At 37.5% G+C, this 19,685-nt stretch overlaps 1 protein-coding gene across 4 annotated transcripts in view; it reads right to left on the minus strand.

Annotated features, from left to right (window-relative positions):
• The window catches only part of LOC126298945 (uncharacterized), an 828,858-nt gene that overhangs the window by 161,502 nt on the left and 647,671 nt on the right, over positions 1-19,685 (minus strand). For all 4 annotated transcript variants that reach the window (XM_049990548.1, XM_049990546.1, XM_049990547.1 and 1 more), the window contains exons 15-17: positions 10,823-11,170; positions 3,415-3,585; positions 3,174-3,329 (exon numbers count right to left, since the gene is read on the minus strand). In XM_049990548.1, coding sequence (XP_049846505.1) covers positions 3,174-3,329; positions 3,415-3,585; positions 10,823-11,170 — 675 coding nt within the window. The remainder of the gene's footprint in view (positions 1-3,173; positions 3,330-3,414; positions 3,586-10,822; positions 11,171-19,685) is intronic.

The following is a 19,685-nucleotide window of genomic DNA, read 5'->3' on the forward strand; positions in this document are numbered from 1 at the left end:
ATGCATGTTTGCATGCATGCTCTCAACATTCTGGCAGTTATACCAGTTATTACTGTACCAGCAGATAACATTTGCAATGGCTTATCTCACATGTACATTAACCTGTGATCTCACTATGTTGATCAGTTAAATATTTTACTGGATAAATGTATTCCCAAAATTTCATTACTCTGCATTAATTATTTTTTAGTGTTGTGAGTCTTTCTGTCAATGTATTTCCATTCTTCTTTCAAGGCATTACTCATAAATATTTAAAATAGTGTGTATATTTTTGATTTTTGTGTTCATTGCAACTTTTGAACAGGCAACTCCTTCACGTCTTAAAATAATAAATCACATCAGAATCAGCTTTCCTGCACTCACATCTGAATGTACCTTGTTTTCAAGCCAATTTAGGTATTGAGTACATGATTGCTAGTGCCAGAATGCGAGCTCCTCTCCTTTGGAGCTACTTTAATCCCCCTCCCTCAATCTTAACCCCTTGCCTCACTCCTCCCACAGACACACAGCTGCCGGAATGAGTACCACCCCCTCCTCCTAAACTTCCCAAGCAGCCATTATGAATTTGTAGCCTATCATAGATTACTGCCTCTTCTCTCCATGTGGTCTTTGCTGACGTGACATTTGGCAGTTCCTGGCCATGTCCTAATTCTAACACCATTTGTTTAGACCTATAGTGATATCTTCCCACAATAACTTTACTCCTTTGTGTCACACTCATTTTTATTTTATTTATTGTAATGTTTTTTTTAAGAATTTACTACTATGGGTTTTGGTTGTTTTCTGGAAATGCTATGAGCTAATAGTCAAATTTTTGATCTCTTTTTACGTTTTTTATGTATTAGGTTAGTTAATGTTTATATTATGGGAACTGGAATGTTAATAACGTAAACAATTGATTCTGACTGTGAATTTCTATTTTTATTATAGATTTAGTATTACATAATTAATCTTTAATTTCACTCCAATTTCAACTATATGTTATTTGTTCATACTGATAGCACTGAAATTTATATCTAGATTCTGTTCTGTGTTCACCTTATAACTTAGCCTCTTGATTAAATTTAATTAAAACACTGCTTGTTGCAACTGGTCCTCAGTATCCAAATATCATATAAAATTCTAATATTTTCATTCAGACATCCTCTCATATTAGTTGTCCAGGTGTTTCATAAATTGTCTCCCTTAACAACTCATGCTTGCAGGCCTGCCTTATCAACAAGTGCCAGACCTGGAACACCGTACTGACAAACTTGTTTACTATACAGACCATAAAATCATTTTATACTTGTGATTACTGAAACATCAAGTAAGCACTGTTACCCCTCAGTCTGTAAGTCCCTCCTAGAATTCCTTTACCCACCTACCATGGGCCTATATGGAAGGGGAATAACTGTTCAGTCCAGTAACCGTATGTACAATATCAATTGCCAGTGTCACTGTGAATTGCAAGAAATTGATGATTATTATTGTCTTCCTAAATCGCCAAAATTTTATATTCGGTACCCAGTCTTTCCAGCCAGCTACATATGCTACAAATGTTTGCACTAAACTGACAGATCAAAGCCCGAAGGCAGTAAAGAGCTGTACCGACACACTGCATAGTCCAGCACACTTTGACTAACCAATGCAGAAACACGGGAGGGGGGCCATGTGACTGATTCCTGTGTCCACCTACAGGGAAACAATTCTGAATATCGTTCTTCCGTGTTCTAGATCTCCTACATGCCAGATGTCAAAGTGTTCTTAAATGTCTTCTTATGAGTGTCAGTCATCTTACGGGGCAGACCGCTTTATGCTGTATGTCCCTGGCTCAGTCTCTCTCTATTATTTCACAGTCACCCTGAAGCACCACTGTTCTTTTTTTAACATAATTAACTTCTGGCCACCCATGTGACTGGCATATGGAATGTTCTTCCTGGAGGATCTTTTGTAACTCTTAATTGCTATAATAACCAGACATTTTCTTGCATTTTATGACTTCCATTCTACACGCATCCCACATGAGCCATCTGGTACAGAACATTTTAACCTAGGAATTAATTCAAGTGAGCATTCCACGTAATAGTCAGTTGCACTCTAAACTGTATTGTTTGAGGTAGATAGTGTTTGGGAATGTTAAATATCTCCATAAAGTACTTTAAATAAAACAACCTGGGAAGGAAACTGGTTGTTGAGGAGAAGGAAGTGGGCAATGTCAAGGAGGAAAAATTCAGTATTTATGGACTGGAATACTACCAATGGTAATTAACGTCTCTGAAACAAGAAATTTATGTAACGTAACTCTTGCTAGATGATCAAACACATTTAGTATAAAATTTTCAAGTTGGTGGTATTCTCACTGTCAGCACCTTTCAAAGTATCACATAGTTAATCCAGATTTACAGTGCATGAATTTCTATATTTTCAACAAGCTATCATAAACGTATGTTTTGTATTTTTCTTTTTGAGGAGTTGGCACAAGAAAGAAATTTAGAAAAAGGGCTGATAAAAAATTCCTGGATCAGCTCAAAGAAAAATGTTCCTTGTTTCCCACATAGCTGCAATCATTTACATCTTAAGACATATGCTACAAAAAGTGAAGTTAATATACAAAGATATTGAAAATAATGTAACAGGCAAGTCATGAGTATAGCTGGTCAATAACATATCAAATTTGGATGAGGATCTTGGTCAGCATGTATTGACATGAATGAAGGTCTTAAATAAAAGAAGAATTTTTACTAGTATTATTCACCTACATTTAAATGTATGTTGTGAACCTGTACAACATTATCTGTTAAATTTGTGTTGGTTTTGTTTATCTTCTTTAAGATCCTGAACTGGTAAACACTAATTACTTGAATGATAAGAAGTATCTACTTATTATCAAAAAAAACTTTTATTCCTTGCACTGACCTCTGTATAATTACATTTACTTTTGTTTATTTAGTGAAATGTTGTCACCACCAATGCATACTTTTGACCAACTGTTTGTCAACAGCAAATGATTTTTACACTGGTCTTACAGTGAAGCATAACTGGTACATACATGTGCATAATAATCACATGACACAGACATTATGGCTGCTTTTAGCACCACAGAGCATCCCCTTGTACTCTGCCTTCAGGAAACAGACATAAAAATAATTATTACAGAACAAGGAAATTGAATAAAACAATTGAATATTTACCAAACTAGGGGCAAGAACCAAATCTGCATGCTTGCTCATATGTTCATTGATAACCATTTCAACGTATTCTAACTGAGCCTGAGAAAGGTAAATAGCATGATTGAAGTCCTCTAAGTCTGAATCACTGTCAAACACAGAGCTGTCATCGGCGGGTCCCTGTAACAAACAAATGATTACTATGTAACTGCATTGTCCAACACCCACTTAATAACTTTTCTCTGGACACACTTGAGGAACTTACAGGAGGCCTACGATGTCTTAGAGATGAAGTACCATTACTGGCACTTCTGCTCAAGCTGCAGTCTGACTGACTGTCTAAGAAATTGCGATAATCATCTCCAAATTCTAACAAACGTCGTGCTGTTTCTGGGTCAGCAGGTTCTTCACTATACGGCTCACTCAAATACTTTTCCTGCAATAAAATTATCAACCTACTTCAAAAACTATTCAACAAATTAAACAAAAGAAGAAACAGCAAGTAAAATTCTTTGCCCCTATCAACTGTAAGAGGCATTTTGAAATAATAAAGACTGTTATCAGACAATGAAGTGTACCTTTACATTAAATAAAAAATGTGTCACATCTGACCATCATAACATATTTTAAGAAAGTTCTTGTAGAATGTAAATACTTTAGGACTGAAGGAGACCACTCACTGAAAAGCAGACACCAACAATACTTCTGTTCTTTGGTGAGTGGTCCCCTTTAATCCTAAAGAATTTACATCATCATATCTTATCAGTCCTCAGCTCCAACAACTTTGACATGCTATGAGAACTGGCAGCTGTGTGAGGTTGCTGTTACTTACTAAAAGCTAAGGTCTTAAGCTACTTTGTGAACCCAACAAATATCTATAAACTTACATAAAATATGTTTTCCTAGAAATTAATGTTGCCTAAGCATATTCACAGAACAGAATTTATTTCTTAAGAAAAATAGTCACTGTCATAAACACAGAGGTAATTAAGCTGAATACTGAAATCAGTATTGAAGGGCTACACTGGCTGTAAATGTACAGTATCCACCATACTATTACAAACTCGTACTTTAAACCTCACAAAGTTCTTCCCATTCAATATTTGTTTTCTTTGCTCTGTAATATCTCTCCCAAAGACTTAAAAATAATTCCCATGAAATAAAATTATTAAATACATAAATCCAAAACAATCTACTCATTACTGTGCCCACTGCAGTTGTCAAAAACTCTTATCAAATTGTTTTCTTTACATGGTAAGCACACGTTTAAATTGTTTCATACCATATATATATATATATATAATGCTGTCACCATATGAGGCCAAGTCCCACACATCCACAAATGCTTCCAACAATTATGATGTACTAATTAAACTAATATTTTCCTTTTACTGTAAAATCTGTTGCACCTACTTTCTACCAGCTCCCAAATCTAATACCTACATTGCATTACTGGGAGCATCCCATTTTAAGTACTTCAAGTCCTTTTAGCAAAACTTTCTTTTGTCTTTATCAATTACCTAGAACCACTTGCCATCGAACTTCTATTTTATATCCAGCACGACTTATTACTTTACTGGCTTTTGAAAGCAGCACCAGACACCTCCATATCACCACTATCAACCAGTCATATTTATTGAGATCACACATATGGTATATTCATTGCTGAGCATCTCTTCCAGTACCCATCTGTTTACATAGCCAATAGCTTATTTTTCATCGGATCAACAATTATTTAACCTTCAAAATTCTAACCATTAAACAAATTATTCATGCTACCATAAAAAAGTGCATTCAACTTCACGAGTTCCAAAAATATTATATTCGAGTCTGTTCTAAATCAATGGATCTTTCATATTTGGATTCCATGAGCCATCACTTTTTTTCCTGTCTTTTACTTTATTTCTCCTATTAAATTTATTTGTACCAGCTTCAAATGAAAATCACTTTTCATGATGCTGAAGCCCATTCTTCTGGAGGCCATATTATCATACCTTACACATTATAATCATTTTTATCCAACTGTGAACTTTTCATGTTTCTACATCTTTTTTCATTTGACTTTAGCTATACTTACAATTGTTTGTATTGTTTACTGCACAGTTCTTGTTGCTTTGTTCTTATTTTAAACAGTTCTTCAAACATGATTAATGACACAGGACTACCAATTTATACTTGAAGACAAAATTGTAATCACTGGAGGACAGCCTAATGTTTTTTGACACGGTAAGTTCAGAAATGCTAAGCTTTTCTGTCTGTCTTATAAAGATAATCTGTTTAAACAATGTAATGATGAAGATCCAGAAAATTCTTACAAAACATATACATTTTCAACAAACATGGCAATATAAAGTATGTCTACTGCTAACATTGTAATGATGTATTATGTTCTTCAACACTAATACAATCGCAGAAACCTTAATGTCTCTTCTTTTTCCTCCTCAAATGTCCACTGTTTTCTTCCTTGCACTGCCTGAGGGCATTCCCCATGCTGCATCCATCCGTAGTCAGCTATCATGCTGACATTCAATTGACCCTGGTACTTCTGTTCCATTTCTATAATTTCTTGATTGAACATTTTTCCCTGTCTCTCACTCACAGCACCTACATTTTCCAGAAAATAGCTGATGTGGGAGTTAGAAAGTGCAGCATGGAGTTCAGGCTCACAGAGGCATCCACTCTTTGAAGGTATCCATCATTTTCTTAAATGCAGTCTCTACAGTTGCCAAACAACTTGTTGACACTTCGTTTAAAGGACACCTAAGATCATCATTGAATTTCATTCATTTTATCTTCAAATTTTGTCAGAGCTGACAAAAAATTCCTTGTTTCATCCTGTCTTCTGATGGCTCCCTTAACTTATTTGCCATATACTTGAAAGTGTTACCATCTTTTTGTGGTAAATTGTTTAATAATGCCAAATTTTATGCAAATTGAAAGGGGAAGTTATTTTGGGTCCTCCAAAGGATTGAACAGTATGTTTCTCCCTCCAACTCCTGTATTAACTGGCCAGATTTTCTCACACCAGTGCTTGTATTTTTCGCAGATGGTCCCATTTGCATAGGACGCAGGGATACATGGTATAGCCAATTTATTGGGGATCAGAGAAAATTCTTTTAAATCCTCACAAATGGATTACTTGTATGATTTGTAATCAAGCTTGTCCACAATAAAGACTAAAGAATCAAATTTCTCTTTTAAATGTATTAAATATCCCATAGACATTGAAGCACATTTGTTTTTGTAGTGTAGGAGGCCCACTTTGACCTGCTTCTCGAAGAATTAATGAAAGATCGCCAATCTCTTGCTTCGTGCTGAATTCGAAACTTTTGCATCAAACCTGGAATAACAGATTGTTAAAGTCATCCACATGACAAAAGAATGAAAGGAAATCTTTTTCTCTATCTCTGGAAAAATAGAAAGATGATCCAGGGGCTAACAAGTTCTTTTCTTGCAGTCTAGAAGCTCACAGCTGTGCAGCATCTTCTACGAGTGACAGGTTTCTGGTCAAATCATTCAATTCAGATTGTGAAAACAATTAAGGTTTGTGGAGACCTTGACTTCATAACTTTGACACAAGTGCCATAACCCCATTTCCTAATAGTGGAAGCACTTCATCAAGACCATCAAGCAGCAGAGGTACAGGAATTTCAAAGCCTGAGGCAGGGGATGCAATGAAGATTTAATTTCTAAAAAACAGATTTCCTTTTTGATTTTAAAGTTGTGTTCTCATATGTTATGTTAACAAGGGAAATAGTCATCACTTTTAATTTGAGTCTACACTCAGAACACATGCATAGAGCTTCCTCACAACATGAACATGACTTGTCCTAATTGCTGCCCTTACACCAAATCATGCTGAACTCATTTAAAGTCTGTAGTTGTCCACTGTTGGTTTTGCTGCAAGTTTGCCATATATGACAAAGCAGAAATGGTCAAGAGAAAGCAGACACCAGAAGAATTATTATCCAGCACTGAAGTTTGCATGACAAATGATATATAATGTGAACATATAGGCCTCAATGGTACATTACAGAAGTATGTAGGTAGTTGCATTATGGACTGCACAACAAAAAATCGTTTTTAGCAGTTTTCGCAGCAAACCTTCAAAAAACAATATGGCTGTTGTTATAATGATAAATGGCAACATTTTGCATATCTCACAGAAATTTTCTGTTTGGGTCAAAACTGTATGTGATTGAACATTGTAAGTACTTTACCTAAGATCAGTACCCAACAACTTTAATTTCAGCTCTAAAGCCTCACATTTACTACCAATGTCTGTCATGTACTTTTCATGTCTCTCTTCAATTTGATTTCAGCTTATTCTTTTCCACCTTTCTGTTCTGATGTGTGCTTTTTCCCGTCATATTTTGATTGTTGGACCTAAGGAAACAACATATGGCAGCTCCTCCAAATGCTTATCGATCATAATAAGCAACAAAAAGTAATTAGGCATGTTAAGAGTATCCCAGGTCTTTATAATGGCACAGAGGCACTTCATTCTATATTGGCATCTATGGATAGAAGTGATACAGGCTTGCTTAACCCCTTAAGATATTAATTTTTTTTCAAATTATGTTAAAAAAAAATTTATTTTATTTGCCCTATAATGAATGATATTACAAACAGACATATAAGGCTCAAAACAGGAAGTTACAAATGTTTGGAGAACATCATTAATAAAATAAAAGGGCACTATTGCTCTGGACTTTGACTAAAATATACTGAAACTCAAAATTATTTTTAGTTTCTGTGTTGATATGAAGTTGAACCAATCACTTAACAATGATTTCCTGTTAACAGACAACTTGGAGGAGCTGGGTGGAGGCCAGTGGATATATTTATCTCGTACCACAGGTGAGCAGCTGTCAGTCAACTGACAAACTGTCATCAATTTCAGTCTCCAATGAAGTATCACCACATTCTTTTTCATTTTCTGAGATGTTAAATTCACCAGAAAACTAGAGATCATTATAGCTATTGTTTCTGGAAGCAGTGCCCAAAAATAATACAGGACACAGGCTTGTGTTTTGTTGTCAAGTATCCATAGCTTCAAACAGTAAAAATTGTACCTCTCAGCAAACACCTCTACTAAGACACGAGTCTCGCTACAAAGGTAGGACTGGATGTGCTCTTGTGGTTGAACATTTGACTATCAGTGCTGAAATGGATATAAGAGAGGCTATATTTTTTCATAGGACTATTCATAAATTGCCTGAGTATACTCAGGATTTTGTATTAAGCAGATAAGCTGTATTAATTCTGTCAACAGTCAACATCTAACATTCAGTACAGAATTTTATACTTTTTATTTCCATTTGTGTAAATGTTAGACAAGCTTCACATTTCTACCTCAATCTTCAGAACATAATGTACTTTACTCAATAAATGTCATCAGTACAAATCATCATAAGCACTCAGATCAATAATACGATATATATGCATTCTTCCTACACTATGTGATGAAAAGCATCTGGACACCTAGCTGAAAATGACTTACAAGTTCGTGGCACCCTTCATTGATAAAGCTGGAATTCAATATGGTGTTGGCCCACCCTTAGCCTTGATGACAGCTTTCGCTCTTGCTGGCATATGTTTCATCAGGTGCTGGAAACGTTCTTGGGGAATGGCAGCCCATTCTTCATGGAGTGCTGCACTGAGGAGAGGTATCGACGTCAGTTGGTGAGGCCTGGCACGAAGTTGGCATTCCAAAACACCCAGAGGTATTCCATAGCATTCAGGTCAGGGCTCTGTGCAGGCCAGTCCATTGCAGGGATGTTATTGTTGTGTTACCACTCCGCCACAGGCCGTGCATTATGAACAGGTGCTCGATTGTGTTGAAAGATGCAGTAGTTGTCCCAAACTGCTCTTCAACAATTGGAACCAACAAGGTGCTTAAAACATCAATGTAGGCCTGTGCTGTAATAGTGCCATGTTAAACATCAAGGGGTGCAAGCCCCTTCCATGAAAAACATGACCACACCATAACACCACTGCCTCTGAATTTTACTGTTGGTGCTACACACTCTGGCAGATCACATACACCGGGCATTCGTCATACCCACACCCTGCCATCAGATTGCCACATTGTGTACCATGATTTGTCGCTACACACAACATTTTTCCACTGTGTAATCGTTCAATGTTTACACTCCTTACACCAAGTGAGGCGTCGTTTCGCATTTATCGGCATGATGCGTGGCTTGTGAGCAGCCGCTCAACCATAAAATCCAAGTTTTTTCTCACCTGCTGCCTGTCATAGTACTTGCAGTGGATCCTGATGCAGTTTGGAATTCCTGTGTGATGGTCTGGATAAATGTCTGCTTATTACACATTACAAGCCTCTTCAACTGTTGGCAGTCTCTGTCAGATGGGTTGGGTTGGGTTGTTTTGGGGGAGGAGACCAGACAGCGAGGTCATCGGTCTCATTGGATTAGGAAAGGAAGTCGGCCGTGCCCTTTCGAAGAAACCATCCCGGCATTTGCCTGGAGAGATTTAGGGAAATTACGGAAAACCTAAATCAGGATGGCCGGACACGGGATTGAACCATCGTCCTCCCGAATGCAAGTCCAGGTCTCTGTCAGACAACAGAAGAGGTCGACCTGTACACTTTTGTGCTGTACATGTCCCTTCACATTTGCACTTCCCTATCACATCAGAAACAGTGACCCAGGGATGTTTAGGAGTGTGGAAATCTCACGTACAGTCATATGACACAAGTGACAGCCAATCACCTGACCATATTCGAGGTCCACGAGTTCGGAGGAGTGCCCCATTCTGCTCTCTCACAATGTCTAATGACTACTGAGGTCGCTAATAAGAAGTACCTGGCAGTAGGTGGCAGCACAATGCACCTAATATGAAATACGTATATTTTTGGGAGTGTCTGGATACTTTTGATCACATAGTGCATATCATTGCAATTTCTAACTGTAACACACAAAACTGTTAAACAACAGGTCAATCTGCTGTATAATAAGTGGAGAAGGAGGTGGGGATGCTACCTCTCAGGATTCTACAAGCAGCAAAGCAGAACTCAAAAACATATCACAAGATGTTAACTATTTCTCTATTCATTTATATATCAATGATTCCTAATAAGAGTCCTATATATCTATAGAGTGATAATGAAAATTTAATGAATTTAAGTATTTTTAACATTATTTGTCTTGTGTAATGTTGACAGTTTCTTACAGAACTGGATAGTGAAGTTGAAAGCTTTTAAGTAGATAAACATTATTGATAGCATCAATGTGCAAACCGAAGAGCAAGCAGGCAAGTCCTTACTCTTTCTGCCACACTACATCAGAAGGGTCACCTGCAGTCTGTTTCATGAAATTATACTGTCCTTTTCACAGCACACATTTTTAAATTAGTGGTAACACAGTGGACAGAGATGAGAGTAATTATTTTCCACTAAATGCTTTGGAATATGTAACTGGTAACTACTAAACAAACCGAAGAAATGCACACTAATGGTATCCATCTAAACTGCCCCAAGCTGCAGTGCACTGCTAGAAGAGAAACTGTTTCTCAGACATCCTGTGCAGAAGTTTTAGCACTCTTCCAGGAAAGACTATTTGCCCCCGAACAAATGCTGCTCACTCTTCAGTTAAACAATAATTATAATTTTTTAGTGCAAATCTAGGAAGTACAGAAATTAAATTAACCTGATAATTATCCCATGCTTGTTCAGAAAAGGAACTGAGCTGCTCCTCAGTACCCTGCGCACTACCGCGGTCAATATCACTGTCAGCTGGCAGTGTCAGAGGACCCAACCTAAAAACTGGCAGCTGTAGCCGGGAGTCATCCTCTGTTCCACTAGCACTAGTGGAATTTCCTGCATGCGCTAAGGTAGATGGATCACTAGCAGTATTGCGTTCTGTTGAACCAACTGCTGATCTAGAACCAACTCCAGAGAAAGACCCTGACTTCACTAAGAGTGAGCTACCAAACATTCGGCTGATAGGTCTCTGTGTTGTACTCAGGCTATCTGATCCAGATTCACTTTTACGCCCCTGAAACAGAAAACAGTTTCATAGTACATATTACTTAGTACCCAGCTTCTTAAACAACATTAATAAAATAAAGCAAAACATAGGTGATATTATGGCTCTTACAATAAACGGGAAACTGAATCAAAGGACAACATTTACACGGCTCCATCTGCCACTACAAATCAAAATGACATCTCAAACCCGAGCCTAAAAAAATGCTCTCAGAGAAGCTGCCACAGGACTTATCACATATGACATTCAAGGTAGAACATACAATCACCATAAATATGGAATCAAGGCAAACCAGTAGCAATTTTATTATGCCAATGACGTAGTCTTACAGGTGCATTTGTCAACATAGGTATAGACTGTTCATACAAAGTGATGAACAAGATCTCTCTATTTATAAATCGGTAGAAGTCTGTATAAGTTGGTCGACTATGGCCTGCTCATGTTTTGTGTATAGCTGCTGCCAACCTCAGTGATCTAGTGCAGAATCCTGTGCAAAGTGCTTGTTGCAACAAGCTGTGCTGTGTCATGTCATGTCATGTCATGTCATGTCATGTCATGTCATGTAGCATCACAAATTAATACATCTCTTGATAAATATTGAAGTGGTTCCTTGACATTCACGGGCAGTACCAGATACTCTTTCCACTCCCCAGAAAAAGGTGATGGTTACTACTTCATGAAGTTATGCTAGGAAATAATAATGTCGTTCAATGTTGCAAACAGGAGAGCTAAAATAAAGAGTTGCTCCACACATTCTCTTTGGTGGTAAAACAAATAATGATGTAGAAAGCAGCAAGCTTCAGCTCTGTGCGAATAATTCAGAATTTTTGCAAAGATAATCTTGTAAAATAACCAGACATTCACGTAAAAAAATGGTAAATTTCAATTCAAACTTTTCAGTTCACTAGTGATTGCAAACCGCCTCCCCTTTATCTGAATTTCTTTAAAGTGATCATTTCATTTGTTTGCATAAAAGCAGTATCATTTACTGTATTGACTCTTGGTACTGTTTAGCTTTCTAGGAGAAACAACTTTTTAAAATCACATGTGGCATTGTCTAGGTTTGCTTTCCAGGTATTTTCCCACACCTTGCAATTATTTACCGTTCCCTAGAAGGAGAGGTCCCCAAGGTTGGGATCCAATCTTTGAAACCACAGAGGTGGTTGTGCAGGTTCAAATCCCAAGTATTATATCACATCCTGAGATCATTTACCCTGATAGACCCCTGTTTGAATATAATCAACAAAATGAATGACGAGAGAGAGAGAGAGAGAGAGAGAGAGAGAGAGAGAGAGAGAGAGAGAGAGAGAGTAGGGCGGGGGCTCAGAAAGAAAAGAAAATCATTGCAGTACAGGGGTTCAAATCATTTGGATAGTATGTTGAAGATAGTGGGTTCATGTCCCATCACTTGTAATTTTTGTATTGCCTCTTTATAGAAATGACTATCATCATTATTTTTACTCAATTAATTGTGCCTGCACTGTAAATATGATTCTCCCAAATCTTCCAACACAGGCTGTCATTGTGATGGACAATTCTCCATGCGATAACAAACCACCAGACAAACACAATTATGAAGCCAAGTGATGATGTTGCAATGGCTGCACGAGAAGGGTGTCACCTGCAATGTAAGCATGGTGAAGCAACATCTGTTCTCTTCAATTCAAGAACATAGAGCTGCTTAAAGTAATATGTGGCATATGAAATGACTGAAGAGAAAGGCCACATGATCATCCACTTGCTACCCTATAATTGCGATTTAAGTGTCATGGAACTGGCTTGGGCAAAAGTGAAAAGGTTGTTTCGAGAGTACAACATTTCGTGGCACATTTCCAATAAATATCTGTTTAAGACTGCCCATGAATCCCTTCTGGTAGTATCTGCTGATGACTGACAAGGGCATTGTGAAAAAAAACCAACAACTAGAAGATGATTACTGGGAGGCACAACAATGTTGTTGAACTAGTAGTGGACGAAATATTTATTCACATGCTGAATCAGACAGTAGCGACAATAATAGTGAATTATGTACGTATGAGGAATATAATGAGACTGATTCTAAGCTACACATGTGTGTACTTACACTTTAGAGTTACACATGTTAAAAAATAAAAAAAGCTGTCCAAACAGGCCTTGAAGGCACAACGGTACTGACCAGCCATTGTGTCATCCTCAGCCCTGAGATATCACCGAAGTGGATATGGAGAGGCATGTGGTTAGCACACCTCCCTCCCAGCCATTGACAGGTTTTTTAACCAGTGCCACTACTTCTCAATCAACTCAGTTCTCAACTGGCCTCACAATGGCTGAGTGAACATCACTTGCAAACAGTACTTGGCAGACCCGGACAGTGACCCAGTGTAAAAGTGCTTAACTTCAGTGCTATGATGGGAACCAGTGTGTGTGTGTGTGTATATATATATATATATATATATATATATATATATATATATATATATATATGATCAAAATTTCTTCTGTCTTTTACTACAATGTAAGTTTTACTGCTGCTCTTTTTAATTTCAAATTGCCTACTTGAGAACTGATAGGAAACTAGTAGCAAGAAGCATCGTTACGCAACATGAAGAAACTATCAATTTCGATTTTATGAATGCTGTAAGATTTTGTTATGCTCCATTCTCAGCTTTTACTTCTGCAGACATGCAAAACACAGCAGCTGACAACTGATACAGCAGCCAGTACAGTTTGCCCACAAAGAGATGAATAAAGGCTCCCTATTTCTAGACTGGCAGGAATTTCAACTTTGGCCCACTAATGTTTTATGTCCAACCACTGCCAACATTAAAGTGCCCGTTATTTATGACGGCGGCCAAGTTTAGGTTAGTTCCGCACATCTGATGTCACAAAACACAGTCGACCAATGAACAGAGAACGACGTTGCCAGAGTTCGACTGCAGTGCAGAGCATGAACAAGTGTCTTCAGTTTTAGAAACGTTCAGTCACAAATAAAGTAACTGAACAAAAGCAATGTCTTGTTAGCAGACTTTCTATAAAAGAATGCTTGGAAAAAGCATTTTTCATGCCAATTGCTTCATATTCTATTAATTAATTAAACCAAACAAGTAATAAGCCTCCTAATTCAGGCGATAGCAAGGAAATTCATTCTCACTAACCGCTTTTTCGCAATAAAGAACAGTGGTAATTGTTTATATCCTGGTGCACTTCGACGAAATGTGAGTAATCCATAGTCATACCAACAGTGTTTGTTGGTATTTTGTGTGATTCTTTAAAGTCCTCAAGGAAGTCTGTTGAATGACAAGCTGCATTAGCATAATGTTTAAAGTGTTTGGCTGCTAAGCAGAAGGTTCCGAGTTCAAACCTTGTTCAGTGCTTAATATTTTCTTTATTTAAAAACAATAAAGAAGTGTCTTACTTCATGAATTTCATTTGTTTGAATGTAATTTTTTGAAATTTCTAGTGGCAACTAAAATTGACCATACAGAAAGTATACACTGTGGACTTTTACCTCTGCAAACACTCCAAACTTTCATGCAATGGTTTACTACATTTAATACTACACAATAACTGAATTGAACATAGAAACAAAATGAAGTTATTTATGGGGGGAAGGTATCAGTCAAGAAGATGTGTAAAAATCAAATATTTGGGCCAAATAGTTTTTGTGAAATCGAATGATAAGTGTGTCAAAGCAGTCAGAACACCTTGTGTCTGCACAGGCGAGCAGTGCAATGATGACAAAATCATGCACAGCACGGAATGCAGGGAGCACGTCTCTGTAGCAGCAAAAGGGTTAATGCAGCCGTGGTGGCTTTACTTCATAAATGTAAGTTTGTGAACTATACTATTCTATGGCACTGCTTCTCTTGGCACCTGCAACTGGCAACACAGCAATCTACCACGTGTGGGCGGGCATGCACGAGCCGCCAAGATAAAAGAACTGAACTATAGTGATCTAATATAGAACCTTACGTATGTAGCCATAGCAAAGTGATTGTTGTGCTATCCTGTGTTGTGTTGTATCACAAATTAACACATCTCTTCATGAGTGATGAAGCAGTTCTTGGCCCATCATGGGCAGTACTATATATTCTTTCCTCTCCTCCAGAGAAGGGCAAGGTGTAGCACTTTACAAAGTGCAGCTAAAAAAATAATTAATAATGTTGCTGAATGTTGGGACCAGGTGACGAAAAACAAAGAATTTGTTGACCCCTCACTCAGCCAGTGAGATAAACAGTGGCATATACAGGTGGAGGGTTCATCTCTGTGAGAAGACTTGAGAATTTTTGTAAAGATAAGCATGGAAAATCACCAGAAACTTCTGGCAAAAAGGTGGTAAATTTCAACTCAGATTTTGCAGTTCAACAGTGCTTTGAAACTTCATTCTACTTTATCTGAATTACTTTAAAATTGTCATTTTGTGTATGTCTGTGAAAGCAATTATATTTATTGTAAGATCTCCTAGTACTATTTCTCTTATGTGGAAAGGTTCTCAGGGTTGGCATCCCAGTATTATGTCACATGCTGCATTCATTTACCCTGGCAGCCCCTCATTTGCAAGTAATTATGCAGAGATGAGGAATATAATGAGTCTGATTCTAAGTGAATTATGAGCACTTACAATTCGGTGTTACATATGCTTATGAATTTTCAAAATTTCAGTCATTATTTTTATTGCTGGAATGTAAGTTTTATGACTGGCTCGTTTCAATTTCAAATTGTGTATAAGAATAGATATGCAATTAGTAGCAACAAACACTATCACTCGACATGAAGTTATCAATTTCAGTTTCATGAATCTTGTAAGTTTTTGTTACACCCATCTCTCTTATTACTTTAGTAGATGTGCAATACATAGCAACTGACAGCTGGGATGGAGGACGGTACATGGCACTGTCAACATTTCTTGGAGCATAAACTGATATATGAGCACAACTGTAGTGCCACCACAGCATGGCGCTAGTGCAGCTTGTTCCCCTGCACAATCCTTCGCCCCTCAGCAGACTGTCCTGGGAGTCGGTCGGGCACAGCTTGCTTCTTTTGCTCTCCACACTCCGATCAGAATTCATTCATCTCCTTGAACAGACTATAGTATTTGTGGTTGAAACAAAATCAAGGTGGCCACTAGTTACAAAACCCAAATATGTGACAAATCTGTGGATATTTTCTTTTTTCTACATTCTTGACAGTGTTATCAGTTGAGGATTTCCAGATACCATGTGCTTTACAAGTGTGTAAGATGGATTTTATGATTCTGAAATCAAATGCAGTACAACTTTTACATCAGACTCAATTGTACACCTGAGAGGAAAATGGACAGTGTTCTGCAAAACTTTAAGGGCAAGACAGACAAAGTAAGGCAACATATTATTAACAACTCAGTGGAAATGAGTAGAAGTGCAGGAAAATGTTGTCACAGGTCTACCAGTCGTCCACAGAAAGCTGGATGTAGCAGGGTGTGAAGTCGTGACTATAGCACCAAATGTGACTGGCCCACAACAAGAGGTAGTTGAAGGAACAAGGAAAAGACTGTGTGTGTCAATCAGTGTGCAGTTATGGTGCACTTTGGTGGTGGTGTTCATTACAAGATGGCCCAGGGACAACTTTGGAAGGATTGTTTCACTTCCACAGGGAGCATTCAGAACCACAGGCACTGCTGCCTGAAACAGGAGATATCCAATCGAGGTCAACTGCATCAGCAGATGACCACTATATTGTGAAGTAAGCAAGAGGGGACCCACATCAAACAGTGGGTGCAATTACAACCTCATTTAACAGGACTGCATGGTACACAATCTCATGCTCAACAGTGGTCCCTTTGTCCAGTAAATAATATACCTTTTGTTCCAACGATACCAGCACTTTGGTGGCACCATTTTTGATGATGCCAGGAGCATAAGGAGTGGGGCCACTTATTCGTCTCAGATTACTATAGACTCAGTCTGAGTAGTAGTTCTGTACATACTCTCATATGGCAACAAGTGAGAATGTGTAATGACCATACAACAGCTGTCAACTGCTCTGGTAGAGGAATAGACAATTTGTGTCCCTATTAAGTACCATGCCCTACATTTTCCTTACAAACCTTGCAGCCCACGTGGGAGCAAGTTGCAGATCATGCAGTACCATCTGTGATGATCACACACCCTATTAAAAACCATGTCCTACATTTTGTAATGTCCAGGGGACCATCATTAATGGTGATGACTTCATTGTAATGATTGTATTTGAATCAAAGTGTAATTTCTGTTTGTCTCATTGCATATTTATTTAAGTCTCTTTCTGTACTGTACTGTACTGTAGCATAACTTTCTATGCATGATCTAAGTTTCATTCAGCTATCGTAGTTAGCAGTGAGACATCATGCAAAAATTACTTTCCTCCTCTAGTTTTGCATTTCAGTGTGCTTCGTATAATTAACAAACTGTAAGTTGGGAACCTCAATTCTTATACTGTGATCGATGAAATCCACAAAAAATAACCAGTAGTGTTTTGGTTAAAACTGACATGTGCTGTGCCTCATAATTAGTTTACAACAACATAAAACTGAATTTGTGTCCAGCCAGACAGCTCATTTTGAGTATAAGAGTATTGTGCCATGGCTGACCTCAGACTGCTGAAATCTGACATCATATTGCTCATCGTAACATGTGAAACCTGTAAGCTATTTTAAAACTGCAAGATCCATTTAGTTGAATCCCACACTCATTTGCTATTTCCACCTCATACAAAAATATAAAGTGAAGTCTACACAGTTAACCAGTAGACAGATGACTTCCACATCCACTTTCAGTTATGATAATATTACAGTGACAATAAAAATTTGTCTCCCCTCAACAATGGGGTCCCTAGTGATGGACCATTAGTGCAGCTGGAGAAGCATAGGAACCACTGGCTCTAATGTTGTTACATCAACCATCCCAAATTAATTAATGAAAGCCATTGCAATTGCTATTGGGAACTTCATTGAGTCCACCACCATTTTTGGCTTTACATTAAGCCATTTTCAAGTGGATCTGAAAACTCCCACACAACAGAGTGTTGGAAGGTGAAAAAGCAAGGTCACATGTGTAGAATAAAAGTACAGATAAGAGTAAGGTTTGAATTATACTGTAGAGGAGTAAAAGTTATGTGCACTATGACACTGTGAGAAAAATAGGATTAACAATATTATAAGAACTGCACAATTCCATACAATAAAAATACTGTCATGCTTCAGCTGTATCACAAATTCAAAAATTATAAATTGCATGTATTACCAGTAAAAGAGGTTAAAAATATTTTTTTTTTTTAGATTTAATAGAAGCATAACATATTTGCAGTGGTTGGAGCATGCAAGCTGAGTGTGAAGTTACATCCTCTAGCATGCAAAAGTTGAGCCAAAAGGAACTATAGAGGGCGTTAGTGTAGCTTGGATGCATCATGAACTGCTTGCAAAGCATGTATACAAATATTCAGGTATAGTGACAAACTTGCATATCAATTTCAAAGGAATTCATCAATAACAGGGTGGCAGTTGTCCAGGAAACTGGTGTTTGTAAGTTGATTAAACAGAACAAGTGAGACTGGCCATAGGAGTGAACAAAATTCTAAGAGATGCCACAAAGTGACCTACAACTAATGGCTTTGAGCTTCACTTATGTCACAACCTTAATCAAAAAACTAAAAACAGCATAATGTCTTGATCATCAAGGCAGACAAGGTGAACACCCTGATTATTGTGTACACACACAATTATAATGAAAACAGTGAAAAGTTCCTTTTGGAAAGTAATATTACAGAAATAAGTATTAACCCAACATATAAACTTCAATCAGATATCAGGAACAATAAGTTTGTTTGTGTGGCCATCCTCCACAGCAAAAACAGAAATATTTGTTTTGTAAATAAAATCGCCTTTTCTTGCTGCACTGTAATTTATTTCTCCCAGATGTGTTTTGCCCCCTGCACCCCCTGCCCTTTTTACTCTAAGGGATCTTTAGTGGGATCTATAATGATACAGTTTTTTTATGTGGTGTTTTTAGATTATAAAACAGCCCATATCACATTTTTTTTACGTAAATAAGTAATTACTTGCAGTTCTTCACATTTTCTGTTAGCACCTGCATTTCCTCATTTCTACCTGGTCTGCAGGTCACACTACCACTTCATTTACGAAACATAACCATTCCGGACTTTTTCTTCACACTGTTTATCTTGATTACCCTCATTTTTGTGGTGCACTATTACCCGTCTTCCACTAGTTATACATATTTGTTCAAAAACTGTGCTTTTAAAGACATAAATATTGTGGGCTCCCTATGTGCTTCATCCCGTTTGGTTTGTTTATCTACATGTTGCCAACCTAACAAAGTATATCCTGTAAACTAATGTGTATTCATGATTAAAAGATTAGGAATAGATGTTAGTTTACAGCATATACTTCGTAAGTAAGCATACCAAACTGGGTGAAAGCCATACTGAACCCACAATATTTAAGTTTTTAAAAGCACAGTTTTCAAACAGCAAATATCTGTAGCTACTGGCAGAAAAGTAATTGCGCACC

This window comes from Schistocerca gregaria, chromosome X, assembly GCF_023897955.1.
Source record: "Schistocerca gregaria isolate iqSchGreg1 chromosome X, iqSchGreg1.2, whole genome shotgun sequence".
Classification (NCBI taxonomy): domain Eukaryota; kingdom Metazoa; phylum Arthropoda; class Insecta; order Orthoptera; family Acrididae; genus Schistocerca; species Schistocerca gregaria.